Source organism: Mus caroli, unplaced genomic scaffold, assembly GCF_978045245.1.
Source record: "Mus caroli unplaced genomic scaffold, Mus_caroli_1 scaffold_6, whole genome shotgun sequence".
Taxonomy (NCBI): Eukaryota; Metazoa; Chordata; class Mammalia; order Rodentia; family Muridae; genus Mus; species Mus caroli.
The window spans coordinates 110,361,876-110,385,135 of NW_028227261.1; the positions used below are offsets into that span (position 1 = coordinate 110,361,876).

Sequence of the window (23,260 nt, forward strand, 5' to 3'; positions counted from 1 at the left end):
GCCTGCTTCTCACACACTTCAGCTTGCTCTTGCCACAGCGAGAAGCCTACCTGCTTATCAAATGGCCACCGCCTACCTGAGTGCCTGAGCTCATCCTGCTCTTCTGCCATGCTTTTCACTGGACAGACTGTGCTCTGGGCGATCCCCCATGCTGACTGCTATAGGCGTCTGCTTACTCCCTTACTCTACACTGAACTGTGCCCACCTGCAACTGTGAGAGGGCAGATCTGAATTGTGTTAAGCCACCACCCTCAAGTCCTTGACTTTAGAAGCACTAAGCAACTCCCACAGCTTCCATCAGGTGCCACTCTCCCACCAGCCTCTCTCCCCAAGGAAGAGTCTGGCTCCAGGTTCCCAGCTCTTCTGATACTCAAATATAGGCTTCCAACTACCAAAGTAAAAGAAATGTTATGCCCTTAAACTAACACCCAAAAGAATTAAAAATAAAAAAATAAAAAATAAAAGGAAGAAAGAAAAATGGACCCAAACTGCTAGCTAAAGGTAGGAGTACTCCACAGTCTGTGTGCCACTATCCCAGCACGAGAAACTTCGAGCAGAAGCCTGTCTGTACTTGGCTTGAGTGTGCAGGCTGGGGTGCTCCCAATATCTAGTAAGTACAGACTGTGCTCTGCACACCCCAGTGCTCTGCGCTGCATCACCTACAGCAAAGAATGAGTTAGTTCCAAATATCAAGAAGAGAGCCAAGGTTGAGAAACATGTTACAGAACAGCGTATGCTTGAAGGCTAGAAAAGGACCAGAGGGAGATGCAGCGCTTTCTGCTGTGCTTATATAACTCAAGGAAGCCCACAAGTACACAGAGGGGTGACTTAAGCAGTAAGATATACAATACATCCAAAGACTAAACAGGGAAGACCTCAGGGAAAAGTGCAGCGAGGAGGGGCAGCACCACAGAAGGCCCTGTGCCAGCCAGGGCTGTGCCCCTTAGTCCTGCTTCTTTATTTAAAGGGTGACTTCCTTGCAAATGAGAGCAAGAGCAACAGTGGGCAGAAGCCAAGTGGGAGGAGAAGGGGATCTCTGGGCTAAGGATAATCCTGGGAATTCTAGCAGCCTTCAGTTGTGCGCTGTGCACATGGTGCTAAGAAAGGCAGGCAGTCTTTCCAGCACACAATGACAGCATCATAGTCAACTCTATAAAATTATAAAAATGTAATCGCATAAAGAAACAACTTACTCATTTCCCTTAAATTTGAAAGTAACAATTGGTAAGAAATTTTACCTTCTGACTATCCAACTTCGACTTCTAAATTATGTAGACCACTCTAATACTTGTATACCAGAACTGAAGTATGGTCATGCTTGTCTTCAAATACAGTGATAGCAAATGAATAGGTGACTTTAATAAGATTAAAACACAATCTCTAAGTGATCATGCTGAAAATTACATTTCAGGGTTTTGTTAAGATAGCCAACAAATGCAAGATACACAAAGGCTGCCTCTTAAATCAGTTTCACAATGTGTCAAATATTGCAGAGTTTTTCAATCAAGCCAAGATGAGAAAGTTGTACTAGTCCTAAGTGAGAATTTTTAGAATATTCTAGGCAGATACATACTGTATGCAAGTGATACGACACCTTAATTAGATTCAACCAGCAGAGTGTGTTACACTGCGACTCGGAACAATAGTTCTGAGTCAAGATTACAATAAATTTCAAAATCTATAATGTGTGAAATTAAATTCCACAATAATGCATAAAAATCCTAATTTGAATCAATTTTCAACTTGCAAATACATGAAAAACTAAAAAATAAAATTCAAAGTAGGAAAAACAAAGAATATACAGTATTAGTAAATAATATTAATTAAGAAGGCCAAATCTCTCCCAAACGAGAATTAGCCATGTTCTACCATTCATGCAATTGCAAAAGCACTCAATTTGCCCAAAAATAAAACCTTGATTTTTACTATTAAGGCACAACACTTTCATATTATTTTAAGTTTCAGCCCCCAAAAGATTTATTCAAGATCCACTAGTGCACTCAAATAAATATACTAATTAAACAATATTAATAATTAACATATTAATGACACATCTGTCATGAGTGTGAATTTGCAGGAAAGGAAACAACGTAGTAATTTAAGGTCTAGACAGTAAAAGCACAGCACTCCTCAAATCTTAGCTGAGTGGCTTAGATAGCAGCCTAAAGCTGAAGATGCAAACACTCAGGTGATCCTGCACTGTTCAGTGTGTCTTTCCTGCTACCTTGTTCTTTTATTAAATGCAAATGAAGTACGCACGTGAGCTATCTGCCTCACCCCTCACCGTGCGGCCTGGCACCAAGGCTGGTGATTCTGATGACCCACTGAGCTGTTCTTTTCACAATGGCTTTGGAGTTCCTGGAGAAAAAATGAGTAATCTCCACACAGTGAGATTCTGGCTTCCTCAAGCCACCAGCCAGGAGCATCGGGAAACCATCGGAAGCAAGTGCTTTGATGAAGATGCAGACCTTGACCATCCTCCATACTCCGTTTCCAGCTCTGCTTGGTGCTGCCAGGTGAGATCCTCTTTCTGACACTCACAAGAGGTCTAGGGACAGCCCGGTCTCAGAATAAGAGATGGATGGCACTTCCAAAAACAATGCCAACAAAAAGTTCCCTTTTCTGAAATCAAGGTCTCATGCAGCCCAGGCTGGCCTTGAATAAGTATGATATATATTATATGACACATATTATGACATATATCATATATCATATATATTTATAACATATAATAAATATAATATTATATATAAATATTACTCAAAGAGTTTAATAAAATATAAGCTGAAAGTTTTATATACACACACATATATATATCATATATATATGATATCTATCATAAAGAGAGATAGACATAAATCATAAATGCATACCTTGGTAAGCTTTCAAAAACTGAATACAAAAAGTATGACCAACATCCAGGTCAAGAAAATGCAGGCTCCAACTATTTTCCCCTTAACCATGGCCAAACAATAGCTATAGTCTCATCTTCTAACAGCCTGGAGCATATTTGCCTTTTGGTACTCTTATACATGCAAGCACATAATAAGCAGCACAGAGAGCTTTAATTCTGAAATTCTGTACCCATATACTCACCATTATCTTCTTGTACAAAGCCATGACATTATCATCATCAAATGGTAGAAACCCACACATGAGCACATACAGGAGGATGCCCATGCTCCAAACATCTGCCTAAGAGGGAGAAAAAAATAACACAAAACACGTTTCAAAAAGGCAGGGCACCTAAAAGAGAATCACAGAATCGTTCTTCTGACTGAACACAAGGCCTGGAAAAGAAGATTCGTCCAAAGTCACTGACTCGATGGAAGGCCTCCTGACGTTCAATTCCGTATACTCCTCTAGCTGCACACTAATACTGACTAGAAATCATTCCCAGGTGGCCAGGATGGTGCATTTGCTTAATCCCAGCACTAGGGAGGCAGAGGCTGATGATCTGTGAGTTCAAGGCCAGCAGACCTAAACAGGACAATCAGGACTACACAGAGAAACCCTGTCTTGAAAAACCAAAAATGATAAAAAGAAAAGAATCCCCAAAGGTCTAGAAACTAAGTCATAAAGAAACAAAACCTTGATTCTGATTCTCTGATTCTCAAAGCAAATCTCCGATTCTGATTCTCAAAGACGAGTTTAAGGCTGCCGGAGGCGAAGGTTACATAGGAGGACTGTGTAGACCTTTAGAGATGTCAAAAACAAGTCTAAAAACTTCCTGCTAATCTGAAAGTGCAATTAAGCTATCATGCAAAACCCTTTGCATAGGAAGAAATCTTAATACAATTCAGTGGCTGACTTTTCAAATATGTAGGCTAGAAATTAGCATAACAGCACTACAAATCCTAAACTTCAGAAAAAAACTGTAACTTTCTGAGATTTCCTTGAGTCCTGAGCAATGACTATTCAAGTAAGACTGGCTTTGAGCAATAAAGATGCCACATTATTAATCATGGCTCCTGTAGTAGCCAAACTTGGTTGTCGACTTTAATACATCTATAATCAACTAAACCACAGTATTGCTTTGCTTGAATACATATTTCGGGTAGGAAGACCTACCCTAAGTCTGGGCCACACCTTCCAATAGCAGCCCACACAAAAGGACATGGAAGAATGAAGCTATTGCTTACTCTCACTGGCAAGACCGTTTATCCTGCTCTCATGGCTGGTATCATATCCACTACTGTCAGGATTCTAATGAAGACTGAAAACCAGCAGCTCTCTAGGAATCCTCTCAGACTTAAGCACCAGATCAGGACTGAACAAGTACTAGATTCTTGGTCTTTTCATTGTGAGACAGCCATTATCAGATTATCTGGACTATAATCAGTTTAATAAATCTGTATTTTCCTTCCATTCTGTAAGTTCTGTTCCTTGGAGAACACTAACACAGCTTCCTTGCTGGGAACAGCCCAAAGATCGAGTGCCTAACTGTCAGTCAGTCTCCACCCTCGCTTATTCTTGTGAAGTTTGTAAAGGACTGCATTTTTGGCAAAGACAAATAAAAGAGGAAATAGTTGAACAATGCGGCAGTCTCGCCTATCTAGCTGTCTACTGAATCACAACCAAGCCCCAGCCAGGACTCCAGGATGTCGGACGTGAAAAGCTTGCCTTTCAAGTCAACAGGTAATTTGTGTACCAAGTTGTAGATCAAAAGTTAAGCATTTTTGCCTGAGAGATGCAAACACTTAATTCATTAAGTTGTGGCAAGACAGGAAGTGAACACCAAATACCATGAGAGGTCAAAACAGATTATGTCTGAAATTAAACTGAAAGATGAAAAGAGTATAGTAATGTTTCCACACAATCTACCCTCCTCCTGGAAAGAAGCGAGACTTTCAGGTCGCCTCATCAAGCACCTCATTTCACTGATTCACACGAGATGAGAGAACACACTGATTAACTAAAATCATAAGTCCAAGTAAATATAAATAAACCTATCAATTGGCAGTAAGATAAAAAGAACTGGGGGAAGAAAGCATGCCGAAACACTTCCCATTAGGATCTGTGAGAACCTCAGAGCGCCCACCATGGAATGTGCCCTTTGCAGGCCAACACCAGAATTACCTCAACTGCTTACTTCACAACTTAAACAACCAGACCAAAATCTCCAAGGTTCTGCATCTTTCAAGGATGCCTGAGGACTCCTTGGTACAGTTCTTAAGACAGTCAGGCTCCCATGGACAAGGGTAAGAAGCCCGGAACCCACTGGCACCCTGCATATAATTATGCAGTCCAGCTCCAAGGACAGCAGACAGAAAACTGCTGTGGACTGTTGGCTTCCAGCCTAGTCAAGAAAATGTGAGCCCCAGGTTCAGGGAATGCCCTGCCATGCACGCACAACACACAGTTTTTGAAAGACAAGCCTGAATGTCGTCCCACACATTCTATAACACAGATAAACCTGGAAGGCATGTTGAAGAATATAAGATAGTCACAAAAATTATTAAAATTATACCTAATGCAGAATAACCAAATTCAGAGACACTGAGAATGGAACAAAAGCCAAAGAGATTAAGCAGAAATGGGGGAGTATTGTTCAATGAGCGCTGGGTTTTAGCTGTACAAGTAAAGAGCACTGTAGAGCTTCAACGTACAACAATGTGACAGCACTTAAACTAAACTGCAAAGCAGTTACTATGGTCGATTTTATGTTATCTGTATTTTTCCAAGTTAAAATTTAAAAAAACAACAAGCTGAGGGGGTGGGGTCCAGCATGCATGAGGCCCGTGACTGGATCCCCAGCACCACATAAACTGAATGTGATGGCACGTGTCTGTCATTCCACAACTTGGAAAGTAGAGACAAGGTCAGAAGTTCAAAGCCATCCTTGGCTATATAGTAAGTTCACAGCCTGAGCTCTATAAGACTGTTTCAAAAACCAGACAAGCCAGGCATTGTGGTGCATACCTTTAATCCCAGCCCTGAGAGGCAAGGGTTCTCCAGGAATCCAGCCTGATTTACAGAATGCGCTTTAGGCCGACGAGAGCTACAGCATGACAGTCTGTCTCAGAGAAAAAACAATTAAGGAAAACAAAGAAAACCTAAGTTTTCCAGATTAAAAAGAACTCAAAAGGGTCAGCAAAAAGGATCAGCTGGAAAAGAAGCTTGTTGCCTAGGGTTATAGCATAAGTTCTCAGGACCCTCATAGTGAAAGAAGAAAACCAATCCCCATAAGCTGTCCTCTGGCCTTCATCTGCATGCACACATGCATACATGTAAATAGAGCTAACAAAATACAATAACCAATATAATAAAGCTATAAAGATGATTGGTACAAGCAACACGTTTTAGAGGGTCTGAAGCATAATGGCTTAAATCTGCAACCCCAGCACTGGGAGGATGAGGCAAGAACACCTAAAAACCCAAGGTCAGCCCGAGCTACATACTGAATTCCAGTCCAGCACAGGATCCAAAATGGGTTTTGCTCTGTGAATAAACACCCTTCCAGGCAGATTTGCGGATGGGAGTTTAGAACCCCAGAACCACATAAAAGCTAGGCAGTGTGACTTCTATGCCTAGCCCAGAAGTCAAAGACAAGCTTCCCTTGCCACCCTGACTACCCAACCTAGCCAGAACTGGAGAACTCCAGGGTTCAGTAACACCCTGCCTCAATAATGTGCAAACTATCAACCTGATGTCAACTTCAGACCTACACACATAAATATATGAACACCGATATATGCACATCAAACACACACACACACACACACACACACACACACACACACGAAAAACGTCCTTTTCAGGAGGCTGAGGCAGGAGGACCTCAGGTTTCCAACTGAAGACTCAGCAAGATCCTGTCTCAAAATTACAAAGAAAAAAATATCAACAACAGAACTAAAGGGATAGTGATTTAGTCAGTGATATAGTGTTAACATATTCAAGGCCCTAAGTTTAATATCCAGTAAAATACACATAGATGAAGCTACAGTCAGCACTCCAGTTACTGCCCAGCCTGCTGCCCTCCTGCAGCATACTCAATAAACTATTCTTCCAAAATAAATAAACAAATAAGCATTTTCCCTGCCATTGCCAAGCCTCCCAGAGGAAGGGCCTCAAAGTGCATTCAGGATTCAGTTTCACCCTTTGCCACCTCCATGGCCAAGGAAGGCACTGCTGCTGGAGGTGCACTACCAGCTTTACAAGAGGAGCTTAAGAATACGTTCAACCAAGCCAGGCATGGTGGCACACGCCTTTCATCCCAGCACTCAGAAGGCAGAGAGGCAGGCGGATTTCTGAGTTCAAGGCTAACCTGGTCTACCAAGTGAGTTCCAAGACAGCCAGGCCTATACAGGGAAACCTGTCTCGAAAAACCCAAAAAAGTAAAACAAAGAATATGTTCAACCATGAAAGCCTAGCACAGGATTCACAGAACTGAAAGCCTTAGGCAAGCTCCAAGCACATCTTTGTGTGTCTGTTCCCAATTGTGTATGTATATGTGTGTTTATCAGGTTGTTTGCATGTATACCAGGATGATGGAGACCCTTTGTGCTGAGCACCAAATCAACCTAAAGTTGACCCAACAAGCTAAAGAGCTAGGCCTCTGTGTGTAGCTATCAAGGTGGGATACCCTCCCCCCCCCCTCCCGGCCCCACCCCCACCCCATAAAGAGCTAGGCCTCTGTGTGTAGCTATCAAGGTGGGATACCCTCCCCCCCCCTCCCGGCCCCACCCCCACCCCATAAAGAGCTAGGCCTCTGTGTGTAGCTATCAAGGTGGGATACCCTCCCCCCCCCCCGGGCCCCACCCCCACCCCATAAAGTAGTTGGTTGCAACTATGTAGCGGGTACAGACTGTGGCAAAGAATCTCAGGCCAAGAGGTCATGGAAGAGCACTTCAAAAGCAAGAAATGAACAAATTAAAATTTTGGCTCATTTAACATAAATACACGAAAAAAAAAAAAAAAAAACAGGCTGGCAAAATGACTCAGCAGGTAAAAGCTCTCCAAAGGTACTTGCTTGGTTACCAAGCCTGACGAGCTGAGTGCAGGGCCTGGACCCCAATGGTGGAGGAGAGAACTAACCCCAGAAGTTATCCTCCGGCATCCATATGTACACTGGGCCTGTGCTGCCCCAATGTACACACAAAATAAAGATATAACAGTTTTTAAAGAGATAATATATAAAAAAAATACAATACACGCAAATTCTTAATTAAAAAGGAATATGATGTCCAGGTCACATTCATATGATTTTTAAGAAGGATGTGCATAAAATTGTATGGAGAAAGAATTAAGCAAATAGGAAAGAATATAAATAATTACAAATTTAAATAAAAACATACCAAATGTCTTAATTCTATTTTTGTACAACACTTTAAATTTAGATCAAAATGAAGTCACTAAAAATATACAAATTCCCATCTATTCCTGTTTCAGATTAAGTAGGCTAGTATTTCTAAAGTTTCTCCCACATAGCACTTATGCCCAGAGATGTTCCATGAGAAACGTGGGTGCTGTAGGTAAAGCAAGCTGAGCCCAGCTGCCACCTGTGCTAGTCCCTTCCAGAGAGCACCCTGTACCAGACTGCAGGAAAGACAGGAGGCATTCAGCCCCACAGTTCCTGAGCTACTGACCACTCGTGTCTTGTTTCTTTATGACACTAACATCAGCACCACCTGAGCTGCAGAGAATGAGATAGCTGACTGAACTAAGACCCAAGGGCAAGCTGGCCGTGGTGACACACACCTTTAATCCCAGCACTCAGGAGGCAGAGATAGGTGGCTCTCTGTGAGTCTGAGGCCAGCCTGGTCTACAAAGAAGTCCAGGACAGCCACAAAGAAACCCTGTCTCAAAAAAAAAAAAAAACAAAAACAAACAAACAAACAAAAGAAACAAGTCAGCTATGCTCGAAGGGTAAGTTTTTCTCTGTGCTAATTAATAAACATCTTTGAAAACTGGGCCCAACACCATAGCCTTGGACCCTTCCTAGCTGACCTAACCAGTTCAAACTATAGCCACTATATACAAAAGCAAGCACAATGAGGATGAAGAGACACATCCGACTTAATCAGTAACAATTACCTCCGATCCAAGGTACGACTTCCCTTGTATTAGTTCAGGAGCTGCATAAGCAAGACTCCCACAGCACGTCTGCAGATGGTAGTCCTTGTTGCCCTACGTAACACAAAAACCAAAAAAAACTTGTAGTTATGGCCCCAGGAACAGTGACTCTCAGATCAGGCATGCTCCTGCACATTCGTAATCCCTGCACTTGACCAGAAGCAGCAAGAAGATCAGGAGTTCAAGATCAGACTCAGCTACATGAGACCAGTCTCAGAAAACAAAAATAAACATTAAAAGCATTAAACTTTGATAAATTCTCCCCTTTGAACTCAAAGAGAGGATAGATGAAAAATCATCCCCCAAAGTGAGGGTTTCCGCCACTGTTCTTTGTATATACGCACATGTGCACATATCAATTGGGATTCTCTACACTTCCAATACCACTCGACCTCCATGAAGATCCTCTCCCCTCAGATCACTCAGATCAACTGTATACTTCCCCAGATACGCATCTGCACAGTTATCAACCCCACATTTATCTAAGCACCCATGATTTCCCACACCCAAGTACTCAAGGAATACCCACAGAACTCAAGTCCCTAGCTTTAGCATCCCATCTTTGCCAATACAGAAGATCTTCCTTCTTGTTCTCAGGAAGAAGCAACTGCCTCATAGGAGAATGACCGCATTGCTAATCTATTGTCTAGCCTCGGTGCTAAGACCAATCACGGCCTTCCCCGGTGATCCCTTTGCCTCTTCTCTCCCACAGCAACATAGATAGGCCTTATAACAGCGAAGCTGCCGCTGCACTCCTGTGCTGAGCTCTACCAGAGGCAAAGGATCAAGAAACCTTATGACTCTGTTTACAAATGAGCCAGGCCGTGGTGACACAGTGAGAGCCCCACAGAACTGAGGCCAATCTTTCCCAAACCTCCCCATTTTTTAGATGCTGTCTATATGAGTTGAATCTGTGGCAGCCATTACCAAAAACCAAAAAAGCTAATGGGAGTCTTCTACAAACATCCCCACTACCTCCTGTGGAGAATATAACTTACATGCCAAAGGGTGATCTTTATAAGCTTTTGTGTCTGTAAAAAACCTTTTAAACCTGCCTTCTGAATCATCTGCTTCCAGACACAGGCCCCCACTGGTAATCTCAGAATAGACATCAGTGGGAGAAGCAGCAGAAAGAAGCAGACATTCAGAACTGAAGAGGCAAAATCTGCTTCCCTCTGCACCTTGCTAGTTCTGAGGGGCAGGAAATCATCATGGGACTACAAAGGGCTGAGACGAGTCTGCAATTTCAACATTCTTAATGAGTACAGACAGCTCATCTCAGCAGCGCAGCGCCATCATTAGAGAACCCAGAAGGAAGCCTCCAACCAGCAGCCTCACAGGAGACCTGCGGCAGCAGCAGAGCTGAGAAGTTCAAAGTCACCTCAAAGAGAAGTTATGCTGAAGAACACCAGCACTTACTACTTAGTGCAAATGAGGGGACTCCTGAGCAGAGTGACTGTAGAAGCCCATGGCCATCCACTCCCCTCTTCTTTCACAAGGCAAGGGGGTCACCTCGGCGTATAACTTATCCCTAGTTATATAACCACTTGGGTAACAAAAACTAGATACACACTAAATTCTCAACTTGTACACAAATGAACAAAGGCATCATCTAGTGGCAAAATACTCAAACTACAAACACATGATTCAGTGTCATATTATAATGGCTTCATGCTACCTGTCACTCGAGAGTCTCATAGCTTCCCTGTGGGGACTCACAATCTTGGTTCCATCTCAGAATTATGTCGCATACTTATAAAACTATTAATGCTAAGGATAAAATTTAATATTCCTCTAAATGGACATAGCCAAACAATAAAGATTAAGTGAAAGTCAGTGCAAAATAACACACCAGCAGGTATAGTTATAGACATAAACGCATTTTTATTTCCATACTTACCTTGGGTTTTGCACAAAGACCAAAGTCAATCAGCTTTAGCTTATGATTTTCATCAAATAATAAATTTTCCTGAGAAAACAAAGATATTTTGATAACTGTATTCTGATGTCCTAAGTCATACCCCACTTCTAACCATTTTCTAAAAATAATTTAGAGTTGTTTCTATTTGAAGCTGAGATCCAATATAAGTTAAAACATAGTAAAAGCTAATTAAAAAAACAAGAAAAAAAATAGAGCTAGGGATAAGTACACACCTTTAATGACGGTACTCAGGAGGCAGAAGCAAGGGGACCTGTTTGTGGCCAGCCTGGTCTACATAGTGAGTTCCAGGTCAGCTAGAGCTACATAGTAATACCCTGTCTTCCCCAACCCATCCCCCCAAACTCTGATTTAAAAAAAAAACAAAACAAGGAAAAGAAGAGAAAAAGGCTGGAGAACGGAAATGATACTCAGAGGAAGAGCCCCGAGCCAGCAACCCTGAGACCCTAGGTTTACTCCCCAGAACCACAAAAAGAAAGAAAAAGAGAGAGAGGTCTAGAGAGTTGGGCAGTGATGGCACACCTTTAGTCCCAGTACTTGGAAACAGAGGCAGGTGGGTTTCGGTGAATTCGAGGCCAGCCTGGTCTACAGAAAGAATTCCAGGACAGCCAGGGCTACACAGAGAAACCCTGTCTCAAAAACAAAACAAAAACAAAAAAACAAAAGAGAGACTAAATGGAACTCAGACCGAAGAGTTCAGTATAAAAACTAAAAAGAGATAACACTGCTGCAGACCGATCCTACATTCCTGACTCTGTCTTACAAAATTACGTTAAATATACACTCAGTATCACACACACTGGATCCTAAAAGCTAAAGGAATGCTCACATCTTTTATCAGTCTTTTAAGGTACAAGCTGTCAATTCTGCTGAGCTACCCCCTTCTTGGGGGGAATGGTTTGAAATTAAAGGAATATAATCTCAGCATTTTGGGTGGTTAAGATAGCAGTATCTTAAGCTGGGGGTAGCCAAGGCTATACTATGAGCTCTAGGCCAGCCTGGGCTATATAGGTAGACAATGTCTCAAACAAAAACAGAACACTGAATGGAAAATACTGGATGGCTCATTTTTCCCAGGGATAAAATCTTGACGAAGGGCTGCTATAATGTCACGTACATGAGGATGCTAAGAAAGAAATGTGAATGGCCAGATCCTGACTACAACAAGAATCTAAGGAGCAGAACTGGACGGTTTCTAAGCAGAGCATGTGGGCACCTGGAGAGATGAGGCACACCGTGCTGAACTCCCAGGTAAACATCTAAGGCTGATAGGGCCACTTACTGGTTTGAGGTCCCTGTGGGCATAGCCCTGGCTGTGGACATATGCAACTGCAGACAGTATCTGACGGAAGACGACCCGGGTCTCCTCTTCCGACAGGCGATCCTGGGAGATTATGTAGTCAAACAGCTCTCCTCCTGGACAGTACTTCAACAACAAGAGACTCACACTTACACACGTTACAGAAATCACTTCCCAGGAATGGAGAATGAAAGCACTGCAAACTCAATATGAGTTTAACTTTAAAGGCAAGGTAACTGAGTGAGAGAGCTGCACTCTCAGGATCCAACAACGCAGTGATTAGTCCAGAAAGGAGAACAATAAGTCTTCCCATGAGCAGCTTTAGTACCAATAAACAGAAGTTAAACCAACTACCACTGTGACTTTAAAAAGCTCACTCTGGGCTTGATATTTTTATAGCAAAGTACTAAAACTCATTCTCAAGTTAACAAATTCACATTTCCTACAGCCATCTAAAGTTACAAATGAAAGGCAGGCGTAAGTATTGTCTCTCCAGTAACCATTGCTGGCCATTGTCCAAAGACCACTGATTTTCAATCTCCCTAAAAAGAGCCCACTAGGGGTTCATGCTGAACAAGCATGAGGGCCTGAGTTCAGACCCCCAAGCACCCACATAAAAGCCTGCAGTTGGCAACACAGAGCTGTCATCCCAGCACAGAGGCAGGGACAAGCCTCTGTGACAAGGAGCTGGGGCCCTTGGCCAGCCAGCCTAACCCGGGTTCAGTGAGAGATCTTAACAAGGAAGGGAAAGAACAAGCTAGAAAGACACTCTGTGCTTCCACGTGCACGTGTGCAAGCGTGCATGCCCACAAGCACACAGATGTCTGACACAAAATCATGCACCTATCTATAGGCGAAAAGGCCAGTAAGGAAAAGAGCTTACGAAGCCCCCTGTTCAGGATTTATATAGCTAATGGTTGATAAGGGAGGGGAAACCTTTTCTTCAGGGATACAGTCATTAGTAAAGTAGCCATGCTCTTGTAAGCAACCCTCAAAAAAAGAAAAAGAAAAAGCAAAAGCAAAAGCAAGCAAAGACATGGGAGCAGAAGCAAGGCTGGCTGAGAAGAAGGGACCAGAGGCGGCAATGTAACAGAGATGGCCAAATATGGTCAGAACATTACATAGGAAGCTGGACAGATGGCTGAGGGGTTAACAGCCCTGGCTGCTCTTGCAGAGGATACACATTCATTTCTCAGCACCCACATGGCAGCTGACAGCTGTCTATTACTCCAGCCCCAGGGGATCCAACACCCTCTGTGGTTTCACCAGGCCCCAGGTACACAAATGGTGCAGACAGACAGACATGCAGGCAAAATACTCATAAACATAAAATAAATATATTTCATATACAAAAATGTGATGTATTAAATGTCACAATGTAACACGTTGTATATAATTAATATATACTAATAAAAGGCACAAAAAGGGCTAGCAAGATGGCTTTCATCCCAGGAACCCACATAAAGGTGAAAGAAAAGAACAAATAACAGTGACAGCTAGCTTTATCACCTAACACAACCTAGAATCACCTGGGCAGAGGATCATAGGTTGACTCGATGGGACTGGCCTGTGGGTATGTCTGTGGGAGACTGCCATTACCAAGTTCATTGATGTGGGAAGTCCCAGCCCACTATGGGTGGCACTGTTCCCTCGACAGGGATTTTGTACTGCGTATGAGACTGGAGAAATCCAGCTGAGCACAAGCAGACAAGCAAGCATTTATTTATTTCTCTCTCCTCTTAGTCTTCCTGTGACCCTGGAGCTGAGCTAACCCTTCCTCAATTATGCACTATAAGGAGTACTCTATCTATCCCAGCGACGGAGAGGAAACTGGAACAAACACTGATTCTTCAGGTAAGAAGACAGAGTTCTCTCTCACCTACTAAAAGAGCAAGCAAAAACTTGTAGTTGTCTGGAACCCAGCACTAACCTCCAGAATCATGAATATTTTGTTCTTTGTCTCCAGCACATGGTAGAGCTGACATATGTGCTGATGTCTCAGACTCTTCAGCGCATCCATCTCAGTTTTGACTCGGGGCAAATCACTCTGTTTGACAAAACATTGGTTCAGATAAGCAACAAGCTCTCTGGCAAGTGTTCCGAGCAGCAGCAACTTTCATACTAGGTCAACAGTACAATGCCTAGAATTCCTGAAAGAATCTCACACTAATGTAAAGGGACCATTCAAATATATATGTGCACATACATGTGTTCCCACACACATGCCATGCACACACACATATGAGAAGACATATACTTCTTAGGAGGGGGTGAAGACATACACCAGCAGCCCCAACTATCATGAGGGTGAGGCAGAGATGGCAAGCTGAAGGCCAACTTCCACACAAGGTGAGCCTAGGACAGCTTTATATAGGGAAACCTTGATCAAAATTAAGTTTTTAATGTCCTGAGAGACAAATATGACCAACATACTATAACTCATACATAAAAGTATCAATGGAACCTGGTATTTTGTACAATTAAAATAAAAAGTCATCTCAAACTTACCCCTAGTGCATTCTTATCCATGATTTTTATAGCTACCATTTCTCCAGTGAGGACATGGCAGGCCAGTTTGACCTTTGCAAAGCCACCTGAGTACAGAAAAATGCAAACGGAGAAAAATGAGGGCCCAAACACAGATGTTTTAAAAGACTCTATCAAGCCACGTTTTTCTGGAAAGTTTCCTTTCTTTTGTCACTTCCAACATGCTAGCCAGGATTGCAAATTCTTTTCGGTCCATGTTTCTAGACCAGTACTTGCAACCTGTGAATGACAACCCCTTGGGGTGGGGGTGGGGTCAAACCTTTCACCAGGGAACCTAAGACCATCAGAAAACAGATATTTATATGACAATTCCTAACAGTAGCCATTAAAGTTATGAAGTAGTAACACCACAACCTGTGTTAGAGAGAAGCAGCATTAGGAAGATTGAGAACTACTGTTCTAGACGGAATTTGTTTTCCTACCATGAACAGCAAATACCTAATTTTACAATAAAGAAGTAGGAAAAAACTATTCACTCAGCTGGGCATGGTGGCGTACGCCTTTGATCCCAGCACTCGGGAGGCAGAGGCAGGAGGATTTCTGAGTTCAGTTTGAGGCCAGCCTGGTCTACAGAGTGAGTTCCAGGACAGCCAGGGCTACACAGAAAAACCCTGTCTCGAAAAAAACAAAAAAAAAAAAATTCACTCTTTTAAAATATGCTCTATGGGAGCTGGAGATGGCTAATAAAGTATGTTTGTCACTCTTACAAACCATCAGAGTTCAATTCCCAGCACCCACATCAGGCAGCTCACAGCTGTCTATCACTCCAGCTCCAGACACACAGACACCCTCTCCTGTTCTCCTCAGACACCCACAGACATAAGGATTGCTCATGCACAGACCACACATACATATTAATAGAAGTAAATCTCTTTAACCAGACCACACATACATAGAAGTAAATCTCTAACCATATTCCATGTTTAATACTTCAATTAAATTTGCTTTATTATGAACATGCTAGAACACAATATAAAGTTACTAAAACTGAAGACAAATTATACAAAACTTCAATGAGCTTAAAAACTACAAATCAATTATGTATTAGAACTGGGTCAAAGGCTGATTAAATACTTCTAGCTATCTGAAAGATGTTCAAATTAATACACCCAAAAAGAAGTTTCTGATAGTTTCTACCATAGTCTTCCCCACTGTTCTCCCAGGTGGCTGGGCACAAGACCATGAGACTTCGTTTCTCTGGCATTCCATGCACAACTCATAGGCAAATCCCACCTACTTACACGGGGAAACAGACCAGTGACTTCCTGGGGGGAAAGGACCCAGGTTCTGACTAAATTGCCCAAGCCTTCTCTGAGCAGATAGCGCATGACTATCTATATAGTCACGTAAACTCAGACCTGTGCACGGTTTATTGTATGGTATAACTCAGTCTCACTAGCTTCACCCTAGCATTCTAACCATGCTGCCATCCTCGCCTGGCATGGACTCTCCTGCCTGCCATTGCTTCTGACAGCTATGCCCTCCCCCACCCAGGGTCTTCACTCCCAGGCAGCCAGGACGACCCTTTCAAAACAAAGGCCCTATCACTCCTGAGCTGAAAACTCTCCAGTGGCTTTAGTGACACTGAAATACAACACTTTCGTAGTGACCTGTGAGCCTCTCTCTGATAGGCTAGCTACCCTTGCTCTACTCTGCTTGTTAAAGTGGGCAGAGGATCAGGAGAGATGGCTCAGCAGGCAAAGGCGACTGGCAACCTGCATCCCAGCCCCAGAAACCAAATAAAGGTGGAAAGGAATCTACTCCACAAAGCTGTCATTTGACCTCCATGTGTATGCTGTGGCATGTTCCCCACATACATCATACACACAGATGCACACCAGACAGACAGTCAGACAGACACAGACACACACACACACACACACTAAAATAAATTCAAACTTTTAATTATAGGTAAAGAAAAAATTTAAGCCACATCAATTATACTAAAAACCTCATGACCACCCAAATAGACCATACTTTGAATTACTTTATCCGTACTCTGCCTCCAAGAAAAAAATGACAATTACCTGTCCCAATAGTTTCATATAATTCATAGTATTTGAGGAGTTCGTCATAATCTTTCATAGTCCACCTGGAAGGTTATTCAAAATGACAACAAGAACCTGTAAAACAGAAGAAAGAGCACACATCTAATAAAAGGACTGTCAGAGCTCACCAGCTCCCTTTGCAAACAGGGATAAACACAAAGCTTAGGCATGTAAATGACCATGGAAGCACTAACTATCCATAGCAAAAATCAAACAAACAGAGCTGGGTGGAAGAGTCCCAGCACTCAGGAGGCAGAGGCAAGAGGATCTCTGAGTGCCAGGACAGCCAGGGCTACACAGAGAAACCCTGTCTCAAATATCAAAAACAAAACAAAACAAAAATCAAAACCTGGCTTCTGTCTCATATCATCCATACAAATCAAATTCCAATAAAGAGTTGAACTTACCAAGGTGATAGGACTTGCCTGTAATGCCAGTATTTGAAAAGTAGAAGCAGGAACTCAAGGTCTTCCTACACAGCAAGTTCTTCCAGCCTGGGCTACAGGAGACTATGCCTCAAACAACAAACCCACTTGTTCAGTGGGTAAAGGCACCTGCTACCAAGCCTGAAAACCTGAGTTTGATCCCAGAACCCCCATGACAGAAAGACCAACTCCCATAGCTGGCAACTAACCTACACACACACACACACAAACGCACACACAGTTACAACTGCATTACCAGGCGTGGCTCATAATTAACTTCTTCACAGATTCCTCCCTATGGAGTTTTAAAATGTCCAGTTCCTAGGAAAAGACTTGCACAAACACTAAATCCTTTTTTTCTGACTACCCTCTTCCCTGAAATCACACCATGTCTTTGAGTATCACCACTGTAAGGCTAGATTATATCTTCAAATCCAGGGAAGATCATTTTTGCTACTATTACAAAAACTAGCTGGGCAGAGGTGGCATCTTTAGTCCCAGCACTTGGGAGGCAGAGGCAGGCGGATCTTTGACTTCAAGACCAGCCTGGTCTACAGAGTGAGTTCCAGGACAGCCAGGGCTACACAGAGAAACCCTGTCTCAAAGCCTCCCCCCACCCCACCCCACCCCTCCCAAAAAGACTAGTGATTAGATCATGTTGTAGGTATAAAGCTGGGTCTAAATAATCTTACACATCCCATTTACCTTCTAGAAATTGGAATACAGAAAGCAAAAATATGATATCTCAGAACTCCTCTAGTTGGTGAAGAAATGGGGTATATGCAATAGAGAAACTTTTCTGAAAAAAATAAGAAATTAGCTAGATATTGGGAAATTTGTGATTCTGTTAGATAACTGTGGTACATGCCTTTGTACCAGCACTCAGGAACATAGGCAGGTAGGTGCATCTCTGTGAGTTAGAGGCCAGCTTGCACTATACAGTGAGTCCTCATAAAAGGCAAACTGAGGGTATTTTGCTACCAGCATGGTGTTATTTGAGCCATGCTATCACTTACTACAAAACACATTAACTTGCCTCTCATTGACACTGATCTGGTCATTTCAGATGAGAGTGCAGAATGGCTTACAACCTGGTCTTAGAATACAGTTGAGTGGCGGCACCCTTCTGCTCCCTTGCGGAGATTTCTGAGAGCAGCAATAGAGGCATTCATTCCCCAAAGCATTTAGGGACTAACCTGTCCATCTAGTTGGTTCATAATAGATAAAAGGGACAGAGCCACTGTTTCCACGAAGGGGTTTAAGAAGAAACAGAAGCCAAAACATGAACAAAAGTTGGGACTAAATCCTCTAGCCAAGCTGGGCGTGGTGGCGCACGCCTTTAATCCCAGCACTCGGGAGGCAGAGGCAGGTGGATTTCTGAGTTCGAGGCTCGCCTGGTCTACAGAGTGAGTTCCAGGACAGCCAGAGCTATACAGAGAAACTCTGTCTCGAAAAACCAAAAAAAAAAAAAAAATCCTCTAGCCAACATTTCAGACCCCTCTGAAACCCTCACTTCCTCCTCCTCCACTAACCACAGAAATCTACCTACCTCACCTTAGTGTGAGCTCCTGCCTTGGGATGAGAAGCAGGGAACTGCTCCCCTCCACACCCTTCTTGGCAGGAGCCACCTGGCTCCTCCATTTACTGCTATAGCCTCTGGGCGTCCTTACAATACGAGTCTCGGGCCACTTGCTTTGAAGAGGTGCAAGGCGAGGAAGGCTTTGGACTCCACAAAGTGGGTAATCACACATTCTCTTTTAACTGGAATACCCCAGAAAACTGAGTTGAAAAGTGTAAGTGCCTCAAAGCCCATCTCTGAATCGCTTTTGCAGACAGTCAAGAGCACTGAAACAGAACGGGAAATTCCCTCCGGGGCGTCAAATGCTCTGTCAAACTTTTATCAATTACCCGCTGAGCGGGGAATGGGGAGTGGGGAGCGCTCACGCCTGTATCCCCTGCTCTCAGGAAGCTAAGGCAGGCGGATCCAGAATTCAAGGACCACTTTGGCTACAAAGTGAGTTCGAGACCAGTGAGTTCAAGACGCAAGATACATCTCAGAACGCGAGACAAAAAAAAAAAAAAACCACCACCATCCACCATCTGTGAAAGGTCGAAAAACCTAGACGTTCTCACAGAGAACAGTGCTGATGGGTGGAACCCCAGGGAAGCTCCGTCTCCCGGCCACGCCCCACAAGGCCCAGAGTGCGGCCCGAGGACGGGAGAACTGACCTGAAGGGCAGCGGGCCCGGCAGGACCGAACAGGACGAACAGGACAGAAGGTGAAGCAGCCGGCTGCAGAATCTAGCAAAGCCGGAACAAGTCGGTGGGAATCTCTGCAGGATTCAAGTTCCAGCAGCTTCCGCCCGCCAAAGGAATCAAACCTCGCGGGCCGGAAGAGGCGGGGCCCAAGGAAGCCCAGTCCCAGGGAGGTGGGGCGGGGCCGGGAGAAAAACTGGGCGGGGCGATGGGGGCGGGGCGAGATAGGCTCAAACTTTTGATGGGATACTAAATGTGTAGGATGTCAAATGTTCAGTATCGGTAATGGTGAAGGCTTTAAGATACTGACTGAAGTCTCAGTACAAGGGAACGCCAGGGCCAAGAAGTGGGAGTGGGTGGGTAGGGGAGTTGTGGGGGGGGAGGGTATGGGGACTTTTGGGATAGCATTGGAAATGTAAATGAAGAAAATACCTAATTAAAAAAAAAAAAAGATACTGACTGAAGACTTAAGGCCTTGCCTTCTTCTTTCTTTTTTTTAAGAATATTTTTATTTTTAAAAAAATACCATTATTCTTTCATACATGTATACAATGAATGTTGATCATATCCACTTTATTCTCCCTTCTTGCTCCCCACACCACCCAAAACCCTCTCTCATCTTCACTTCCTTTTTTTTTTAATAGTTTGCCTTTACTAACTGCAGTGTACATATCTCATAGGGACAAGGAAAATTTTTCCAGAAGACATTGACTTGTTAAGTTTTCATATTTTAATCCCAGCACTTGGGAGGCAGAGGCAGGCAGATTTCTGAGTTCGAGGCCAGCCTGGTCTACAGAGTGAGTTCCAGGACAGCCAGGACTACCAAAAAAATAAAAAAAATAAATAAATAAAAAGTTTTCATATAATTAAGTTTTTTATGTTCTTAATTTTTCATTACATTCATTTATTCGTGTGTGCGCATGTGGGGGGGGCATGTGTCACTTCACACCTGTGGCAGTTAGAGAACAACTTTCAAGAGTTGGTTCTGTCTTGCCACTTAATGGGTCTAACTAATCAAGTCAAGCTGTCAACTTGGTACCAATTGCCATTACCCATTGACCCCTCTTTCCCCTGATCTTTTTCCCCCTTCTGGTTCATGGGAGGGCTCTCCCTGGCCTTGGCTATTCTAAGCAAGAGCTCTAACCTTGTGCCACTTTTCCCTGTGCATCTCACAATTCTTACTAAAATCTGGGGCTGGAGAGATGGCTCAGTGGTAAAAGCACCCGACTGCTCTTCCAAAGGTCCAGAGTTCAAATCCCAGCAACCACATGGTGGCTCACAACCATCCGTAATGAGATCTGACTCCCTCTTCTGGTGCATCTGAAGACAGCTACAGTGTACTTAGATATAATAAATAAATAAATCTTAAAAAAAAATAAAAAAAAATAAAAAATTTTAAAAAATCTGATGCTATGAGTTATAAAACCTAAATCAACTATCCATCAAGATGCTAGCAGTGTGGCTCATGGGTGAAGATTCTTGCCACTAGCCCTGACAACTTAAATTCAATCCCCAGAAATCTGACTTCCTCATTTACCCTCCCTGCAAACAAATACAGAAGTGATTTTTGGAAAAAAAAAAAAAAAGAAAAAAAGAAAAAAAGAAAGAAAGAAAGAAAGAAAGAAAGAAAGAAAGAAAGAAAAATTCAATGCACCATAAACACCCAGTATGCCAATAGAAGTATTTTTCATCATAGCATCCTTATTAGACCTAGTCATGAGCTTGGTCATTATAAAACTTACATCGGTTGCATGAGTTAAATTGTAGTGACAGCCCAAACCAGAAAAATATTAGAGCCGGGCGTGGTGGCACACACCTTTAATCCCAGCACTCAAGAGGCAGAGGCAGGCAAATTTCTGAGTTCGAGGCCAGCCTGGTCTACAAAGTGAGTTCCAGGACAGCCAGGGCTACACAGAGAAACCCGAAAAAAACAAAAAACAAAAAACAAACAAACAAACAAAAAGAAACCCTGTCTCAAAAAAATATATATTAGGAGTTACAGCCATGGGGAAGAAAAAAATAAAGATGCATATGTATTTGCATCTTTATAATTATCAGCAGTTAATTCACATCTTCATGGACTGTCCGGTTTTGAAAGTAGCTACCAAAGAGACAGAGTGTACCAATGTACAGAGTTATTTAGTGAGCCCTCCCCACAGATAATCATAAAGCAAAATAGAACACGGGGCGTGCCCTAGGGCAACTCTGTTGAACCTGTATCAATGGACACATTTAGAGTCCCAATCTCTTTCATGAAGCCTGTCCAAGGGCAGGCTTTTAGAAACCTATTTCAGAGATGAGCTTGTGTTTGCGAATGGACTGTGGTTCCATCACCATTTATTGATGACAGACTGGCCCTTCTCACTACACTTCTACAAAGGAACTATTTCACTGGCTCCCAGTTTTGATTAGGATTATTGTCAACTTGACACAAACTAGAGGTATCTGGGAAGAGGGAACTTCAATTGAGAAAATGCCTCCCGGGCTGGAGAGATGGCTCAGTGGTTAAGAGCACTGTCTGCTCTTCCAGAGGTCCTGAGTTCAAATCCCAGCAACCACATGGTGGCTCACAACCATCTATAATAAGATCTGATGCCCTCTTCTTGTGTGTCTGAAAACAGTGTACTCACATAAAAAAATAAATCTTTGAGAGAGAGAGAGAGAGAATGCCTCCCATTGGATAGGCAAGCAAGTGGGGCATTTTCTTTTTTTCTTTTTCTATTTTTTAGTTTTTACTTAATTTTGTTTTATATGTATGTGTATGTGTGTTTTGCCTGTGTAGATATCTTAGCACCACATGTGTGCAGTGCCTCCAAAGACCAGAAGAGAGCACTTCTGATACCCTAGTTTAGGCACCACAGGGATGCTAGGAATTGAACCTCTGTCCTCTGGGAGAGCAGTCAACGTTCTTAAGCACTGAGCCATCCCTTCAGTCCTTATGTGGAGTATTTTCTTGATTGATGATTGATGTGAACGCTTCAAATTGTTGTAGGTAGGGCCACCACTGGGCAGGTGGTCCTGGGGTGTGTAAGAAGTCAGGCTGAGCAAGCCATGAGGAGCAAGCCAGTCAGCAGCACTCCTTCATGGTCTCTACTTTAATCCTATCTTCCTCCCTTCCTCGTTCCTGCCTTGAGTTCTTTCCTTGCCTTTTCCCAACGATGTGTAAGCCAAATAAACCCTTTGCTCCTCAGATTGCTTTGGTCATGATGTTTTACATAGCAATAGAGAGCAAACTAGAATACCCCTAGATGTTTAGTTTATAATAGTGAAGGGTTTTAGGGTTCTGGATAGAAGATTTTCAAGCAAAGGGGGAAACTTAAGGTAATATAAAGGATGGAAATATGAAGAGTGGGGAAAAGAGAAAGAAACTGTGTGAATGATAAAGAGACAGTTTGTGAGCTGGCGAGATGGCTCAGTGGTTAAGAGCACTAACTGCTCTTCCATAGGTCCTGAGCTCAAGTCCCAGCAACCACATGGTGGCTCACAACTGTTGGTAATGGGATCTGACACACTCTTCTGGTGTGTCTGAAGACAGCTACAGTGTACTCATATAAATAAAATAAATACATCTTTTAAAAAATAGAGTTTTGAAAAACTTAAAATTGCCAGTGGATTTCCGATCTCTGTGAGTTCAAGGCCAGCTCTGGTTTACAGATCAAGTTCCAGGACA

General features: G+C 43.0%; 1 protein-coding gene across 1 annotated transcript in view; it reads right to left on the reverse strand.

Annotated features, from left to right (window-relative positions):
• The window catches only part of Melk (maternal embryonic leucine zipper kinase), a 55,025-nt gene extending 35,337 nt beyond the window's left edge, over positions 1-19,688 (reverse strand). The window contains exons 1-8 of the mRNA XM_021159944.3: positions 19,564-19,688; positions 16,889-16,984; positions 14,823-14,908; positions 14,245-14,361; positions 12,297-12,440; positions 10,976-11,044; positions 9,037-9,129; positions 3,097-3,195 (exon numbers count right to left, since the gene is read on the reverse strand). Coding sequence (XP_021015603.1) covers positions 3,097-3,195; positions 9,037-9,129; positions 10,976-11,044; positions 12,297-12,440; positions 14,245-14,361; positions 14,823-14,908; positions 16,889-16,946 — 666 coding nt within the window. The 5' untranslated portion in view covers positions 16,947-16,984; positions 19,564-19,688. The remainder of the gene's footprint in view (positions 1-3,096; positions 3,196-9,036; positions 9,130-10,975; positions 11,045-12,296; positions 12,441-14,244; positions 14,362-14,822; positions 14,909-16,888; positions 16,985-19,563) is intronic.
• Positions 19,689-23,260: the final 3,572 nt, after the last annotated feature.